The following is a 7,800-nucleotide window of genomic DNA, read 5'->3' as shown; positions in this document are numbered from 1 at the left end:
CCAAAATTCCAAACGGGATCAGACCACCATCTGCTTTGTGCAAAGTTTAAGAAGAGAATTCCTAGAATGACCACCAACTGAGAGTTCTTTGGCACGATTGCGTCAATGTGGGAAGATGTCCTTTACAACATCGACGAGGCATGAGATCGACTGGTTCAGCAATTCCATGACTGCACAGGGAATGCCCATAGTCATTCCTTGGATCAACAATAAGAAATTTAATAAGCTATGAAAATATGTGAAGGAGACATATATGAAAAAGGACTGGAAACAATGAGTGTTGATGGAGATATGGTAGGGAAAGGAAACTTTATTCATTGTTGCTGGAATTTACTTCTGATTTTTTTTATAGAAGTCATTATTATGAATCTCCAAGTAAGTAGGAACAGAACTCCCACATGGCCCAGTAATTCAATTCATGGCATCTGCGCTTCAAACACAAAAACGTATGTGTATATATATATATGTATATATATACATATATATATATAAATTTTATTTATAACTGATAAATTTCACTTTACTGTCTATTTACTTTGGTTACATTCAATATTTCAACACAAACCTCACCATTATTATTAGGAGCACCCCACTAGAGTCAGACCTGTTTTGATGAGAAATGAGAAATGAGTACAGAAATACAGTTTTGTATTTCTAAGTCCAGGGAGATTTCTTCCGGATATTTGATCATTGCAAGCTTGTAAACCCCATCTGTGGCCATCATAATATGGCGGTCCCCATGCCCTTCATCCCCGGGAAGGGACAGGCGAGAGAGAGAAATACCTTTCCCCTCCTGAGCGGGCATGGGGTCGCGGCTTAGTTCTCTGGCTGGAGACATTCTGCAAGAAGCTGCCCATGTTGAAGTTGGTTCAGCTGGGTCTGGATTCACGCTCGTGCAGCTGCGGGGGAGCCAAACGCGCGTGCGGCCCCCGGGGTCACATCTTGGCAGCGGTGGGAGGGGCCGGTGCCTCCCACCTTCCCAAGAGCACCCTCGCGTCCTTTTGCTGCAGAAAAACGTATATCTTTAAAATGTATGTGCAACCTAAGTCCAGTGGAACATTCGATACAATAATCACAATGTGGAAGCCACTGAAAGATACAAACGAGATGAATAAATTAAAAAGTTTTGGTATATATAGACTATAGGCAGTATACAGTTGTAAGAAAGATGGAATGATGCACATCCCGATAATGTGGATGGAATTGGAGGGTGTCATGTTAAGTGTAGTTAGTGTTAGAACAACGAATATTGAATAGACAATAGGAAACAATGAAAAACATCTGACAACCCCACTGTTCCTCATAGCAAGCACACAACAAAATAAGTCCTAGAAGGAACGCAGCTCACTATAACAGAGATCATAACACGTAACGTAACTTGTGTTTCAGACTTTACCCAGTAATAAGTGCTCATTCACTTTTGAAAATTTTAATGGGAAGCAAATGCATTTTTAGTTTTACTTTTGGGGCCACACCTAGCAGTGCTCAGGGCTTACTCCTGGCTCTGCACTCGAGATTTTTCTGGTGACCTCAGAGGCCTTCTGGGGTCCTGGGGATTGAACGTGGTCATCTGCACACAAGGCATGTGCCTTACCAAGCAAATGCATTTCTTTATTAAAAAGTCTTTTAAATTTAAAGAATCATGATTTCCAAAGTTATTGATAGTGAGTTTTAGGAGAGAGTGTTTTAACACCAATCTCAGCACCAGTGTCAAATTCCCTCTCTCACTGTTCCTATAGAAGCCCTAGGAACACTGTTTCCTGCCGGCTTGTTTAACCCAGCACACTGCCCATATCTTAGGGTATTCAGAACAGAGTGATTTCCCACAATAGCCAATTAAATGGATGAAATCAGTTGTTAGCTATCCCTTAATCATAAGTGCAAATTAGTCTTTTCCAATCTATTATTCCAATGACACACATAAAATAAAAACTCACCTAGCTTCCTATGGTCATTAAATCATTAAATTGGCTCCAACTGATTATTCTTTGGGTAAACACCAAAAATTTCAAGTTTTAACCCAAGGGAATTTATTAAGCCTTCCAAGTGTCCAGAGTCCAGAAGATCTGCTTTGGATAAATTCCCAATGTAACCTCTTGAGAACAAGGAGGATTGAAATAGACTGATTTCTTCCTCTCAGGAGAAGATAGTTTTCTGAGGTCAGTTCATCACAGCAATTAAACCTTCACTAAGCGTGAATCACACGCACTGATGCTTGTCCTTATGTTCAGGGAAGAGCCTCCTGACCATCCTCTGGTGAGTCTAAGGTTCCAGAAAGACGAAGTGGGTTGAACAGTGGAATGCCTCTAAGGTAGACCTTCTGACTGGATAAGATAAAATATCATTGTCCTTGACTTGAGAAATAAAAGGAAATGCATGAGTTAAGAATCATCAATGAAAACTAGGTATATTGAGGAAAACATTTTAAGCAACCTATTTTGGAATTACCAGTGAAGTTGAATTCCTATATTCCTCTATTTTTCTCTCCTTATACTTAGACAACTAAGTAATTCGGTGTGAATGTGCAGATCATTGGACAGAATTAATTATTACTCTATCTTTATGTTCATGGATGCTTGTAAAATTTAACTATAAACATTGTTAAATACTTTCCATATTAGAGAGTGCTGGCATATTGTTCAAATAAACAAACATAACAGCTGATAATGCATGGGCAATCACATTTTCTTCTCCACAAATAACCATATATTATTTTCGCCAATAATAACTCTACGTAAACTTTGTCGGAGTATGAGGAGAGATCAGGCTTCTTTATCATCAATTTACTTTAGATTATCTGACTTTTTCTACCTTGGGACGAGGTGAGATGAATTCTGACAGAAGAAACTTAAGAAAGTCCTACAATGGATATATGAACGGTCAAAATATTAAAAAATGGAGAAGAAACTAGCAAAAATAATGGTAAATTTCATAAGTATATTGTGAAACATTGGTTATATTTAAAAATTATTTGCATCCACCTAAAATATAGTCCCCAAACCTACTGGTTTGCTAATCATTTGTCAGAAAAAAATCAAACAAAACTCAGCACCCCTTTTCAGAAAACTATCATGCCTGGAAACTTAAAAGTGACTAAAGAGAACTTGCACCCAATGGCAACCAAAGCTACCAGTGCCCTCTCGGTTTAATAATTCCCCCACGCCCCAGTTCCTGCCCTTAAGAGATGGTATTGTTCACCGTGCAAAAATAAGGATTTAAGTAAACTCAAAGTACTTGCGATTCATACTGAAAGTTGGTAGCTAGAGACATTTTGATATTTCACCCAAGAAGAGAATGACCATAGGATGGAGACTAAGGGAGCTAACTGCATGAATCCAAACCATCACTGTGTTGCGCTAGCCCTAATACATTTATTTTTTAACACTTTTTTTTTAACCTTTAACTATTTAATTAAAGTTTTTACCTTTAATTATAATTTTTAAAATGTAATTTAGTTAATTTGTCTCATTTATAACATTTAATCAGCTACATTTTATATTTCAATGATTCTTTACCTTCTCTTATATAGTGCAAACATACATCTTTATTCATAAACTATAATTTTCTCAAGAATCTATTTACTTTCTGTTGTCAACTCTATTAGAGACGATGAATTGTGATTTTGGAGTAAATCGATGTTAGCATTCCAAATTGAGCCTATTTTAAGACAATTATATTTTCTCATCCATCTTCATATTAAGTAATGATCAAGTAAAAGATTTTAGGATAGATGAACAAAATTTCCATATACATAAGTTAAGTTATTCTTGTTGGTTTTCATGTAGAAAATTAAGCAAACTGCTTCCAAATATATTGAGATGAAATAAGTTTCTGAAGGCTACAAAAATTGACCTGGTGAGTTGAAGAAGTCTGAGAAGTATAAGACACGTCAGTAAATGTGTCATTATGATGTTAAGAAGCATTATCTATTGAGTATTTTGCCATTACCTATATAAAATTAAATGCTTCTGTTTAATTTAGTTTAAACTCTTTATTTTATGACTCCTGTGGAACACACACATACACACACACACACACACACACACAGAACTGCCCTAAAGTGATTTCCAATAATACAAAATTTGATATGTGCTTTGTTTTTGAGTTCTTGGAGGCGGTGTCCATATTCAATTGAGACTCAAATATTTTCCCAATATAATTATTTGGACTATAACAGAGCAAAGAAACTACGTTACCTTCAGTTTAAATCAGAACAATCTTATCCCTGGAGCCTTTCTAGTGCTGAAAAACTGCCAGCAGGATCAGTGTTTTTCTTTGTTTTTCTTCACCCTATATCACCTCTGTGGTGAGATTAGCCATAGTCCATTAACTTCTTAAGGATGTTGGTGCAAACCACAGGCCATGCATGGATGCAGTACTGTCCCCATTGAGGTAATTGCCCAATGTGGTAAGATGTGCTGGGGACAGCTGGCAGTATTTCTCCTCCAAGTTCAGGGAAGCCAGAAGCAGTTTCTCATAAATGCTGGACACGAGTAGTCTACAGGTTTCGTGCAGACTCGATTCAGGAGAACACGGCAGCACAACCTAGCAGAGGTCCTGGGCTTCTCTATGCTCACAGCTTTTTTTATAAAAATGTTAAGGTGATGGGTAGTCACAGGCCCAGGTGTTGTGGAAGATTGGCTAAAAGAGCTTGCTCCTTATTTACCCTACGTCATTTTAAATTATGGACTGAAGCGATAGCACAGCATGTAGGGTGTGTGCCTTGCACTCGGCCAACCCAGGTTCGATTCCTCTGTCCCTCTTGGAGAGCCTGGTAAGCTACCAAAAGTATCTGGCCCTCTCTGCAGAGAGAGCCTGGCAAGGTAACTGTGGCGCATTCGATATGCCAAAAACAGTAACAACAAGTCTCACAATGGAGGCGTTACTGGTGCCCGCTCCAGCAAATTGAACTACAGTGCTACAGTGCTACATCACCTCTGATTTAGGGTGAAAGTCTATTAATCAGCATAACCGTAATCATATGTTCTCTACAGAGAACTAATTGTGCACTATGTTCTTTTTTCTAATTTTTTAGTGTCTGTTTCAATTCTATCAATTCATGCATTTTGATTTTCTTGGCTAGTATAATCATCCTTTTCAAGCATCCTAAAAACTTGTTAATTTAATTTCAAGATTTGTCTGTTATTACTACTGTACTAATTAGAAAAGAAGAGAGAGCGGGGAGAGAAGGAGTAGAGAGAGATGGGGGAGAGGAGAGAGAGGGTGATGGGAGGAAACCAGGAGACACTAGTGCTGGGAGATGTGCACTGGTGGAGGACGGGTGTTAGGACACTGTGTGACTGAAACCTACTCGTGAGCAGCTTTGTAGGAATCTGTCTCACAGTGATTCAATACAAAAGTAAATCGCTGTGAGATAGAGTTTTCTCTCTTTTCTTTTGCCATTGCATAGAATTGAACTCATGGACTCACTCATGGGTTACCTGGCACTCAGTACCTCAGTACCCTGGCACTGTGAAATATCAGGGCCCTGAACCAATTTTCTTAAATACAAATTATTTACTAATTACACAAAAGTGTTATTTATATGTAAACTAACTTACTTTAATTTATAGATTATTTTTCTTCTGTTAAATATTCTGAACTTTTTCAAAATATATGCACAAACTTGACAGGATAAAATATATACTAGGTTACTTTCCTGAAAACATAATATTTGTCGAATGATATTAGTGTATTATGTACAAAAGGCTTAATATGTTACATACAAAATTACTTAAGAACTTCATAGATCTCATATTTTTTTAGTAAATAAAAATGATTACAAATGTTGCCATTTATATAAACAAGAGGAATTGGACAGATAACTTTATTTTTTAGAATAGATTTCAAAGCTTTTCTTTAGCCAGTTTAACTAAGAAATATATGATATATCAATTGATAGGATTTTGGTTAATTGATTATGAGGATAATATATTTGTTACTTTCAAATCATTATTTGTGAGGTACTATCACATATTTAACATATTTGTGTTTATGAAGAAATAGAATTATGGTTAGATATTAATTTATTTGTTTGTATAATTTACCATTGTTTTACAACTCTAGAGAATTTGGGCAGTACTGCATCCATGCAGGGCCTGTGATTTGCAGCCAACATCCTTAAGAAGTTAATGGACTATGGCTAATTTCACGACAAGTGGGTTTCTCCTCATAGGGTTTTCTGCCAAGCCTGAGCTAGAAATATTCTGTGCTTGTCTGTTCCTCCTTCTCTACTTGTTGGCTTTAACTGGCAACATGCTCATCATCACCACCACGTCCCTGGATGACAGTCTCCAGTCCCCCATGTATTTCTTCCTGAAGCATCTCTCCTTTCTGGATCTCTGCTACATTTCCGTGACTGTCCCAAGGTTCATTATCAACTCTTTCTTGCACAGAGGAGACATTTCCTTCTGGGAATGCGTTTTACAGTGCTTTGTTTTCATCCACTGTGCGGATGCTGAGATGGCCATGCTCACGTTGATGTCCTATGACCGCTATGTGGCCATCTGTCTGCCCCTGCACTATGACGTCATCATTGACATCAGAACCTGTGTCCATGGGGTCGCCAGCGTCTGGGTCAGTGGGGCCATCTCTGCAGCCATGAATACGGCAGCTACTTTCTCCATCCGCTTCTGCGGCCCCCGCATCATTCACCAGTTCTTCTGTGATATTCCCCAGATCCTGAAACTGTCCTGTTCTAATGACTATATCAGTGAGCTTGGTGTTTCTGCCTTCATCGCTTTCGTGGGATTTCTTTGTCTTATCTTTATTGGATTCTCCTACATGAGGATATTCACTTCTGTGCTGAGGATGCCATCTGCTGAGGGCAGAGCTAAGGCCTTTTCCACTTGCCTTCCCCACCTCGCTGTTGTCATATTGTTTCTTTCTACAGGTTTCTTTGAGTACTTCAAATCTCATTCAGACTCTCCAACTGTGTCAGACATTCTGCTCACTATTATGTATACAGTAGTTCCACCAACATTCAATCCAATGATCTACAGCCTGAGAAATAAAGCCTTTAAGTCAGCTATTAGAAAGGTTTTGAAGAGGAATAAAGCATACCTGTGTTGGTGACATTGATGTATTCTCTGTTAGGAGAGAATTTCAAATTCTATGGACAATCTTCACATAACCTCTCAGGAAATTTCATTAATAAAAAATGATTACATTGGACATTTGAAGGGGAACGTTGTGTTTATATACAGTTGGGTAATAAAATATTAAAAGTACCTAAACTAAACTTGCAAATACAACAGATTAAGATTTCTTTATCGAATATTGAGAGTAATATAAATGAGATTTTCTTAATTTAAATGTGTCACGTAAGTGAATCATGATTTGGATGTCAAGCTGATGTAAAAATGTGCATATGAGACTTGTTTAATTTCAGTATGTTCTGCTCTAATCTGAGATATTACATGATGTTTACAAACTGATTGCAACCCCCTGACAATCACCACTCATTGGTTTTTGGAGCTCCCTTAATACGTTTCAACTTCTTTGTGCTTCAGTTCAAATACATTAATGGCACCTTTGTAAAGCCTTATAATCTCCCTTAATTTTCCATTTCACATGTAATGGGTCACTTTGCCACTCATGAGGAAGTGATGTTTTAAGGAATAATCAGTGAGATTCTCAGAGATATAAGCTTTTTATAAAACTTTATTGATTCTCCGTGAGATATAGTTACAAGCTTTCATGTCTGAATTATAATCACACAATGATCATACACACATCCCTCCACCAGTGCACATTCCCGCCACCAATATCCCCCGTAAACCCCCAACTTTCCCACCTTCC

At 37.8% G+C, this 7,800-nt stretch overlaps 1 protein-coding gene across 1 annotated transcript; it reads left to right on the top strand.

Annotated features, from left to right (window-relative positions):
- The first annotated feature begins 6,138 nt into the window (after positions 1-6,138).
- Positions 6,139-7,074, top strand: LOC129402379 (olfactory receptor 14J1-like). The gene has a single exon (XM_055128776.1). It carries the CDS (start codon positions 6,139-6,141, stop codon positions 7,072-7,074), a length of 936 nt encoding a protein of 311 aa, XP_054984751.1.
- Positions 7,075-7,800: the final 726 nt, after the last annotated feature.

Source organism: Sorex araneus, chromosome 2 (genome assembly GCF_027595985.1).
Source record: "Sorex araneus isolate mSorAra2 chromosome 2, mSorAra2.pri, whole genome shotgun sequence".
NCBI classification, from domain to species: Eukaryota; Metazoa; Chordata; class Mammalia; order Eulipotyphla; family Soricidae; genus Sorex; species Sorex araneus.
The sequence above is the reverse complement of the archived record's forward strand: the minus strand, read 5'-3'. Positions and strand labels throughout refer to the sequence as shown.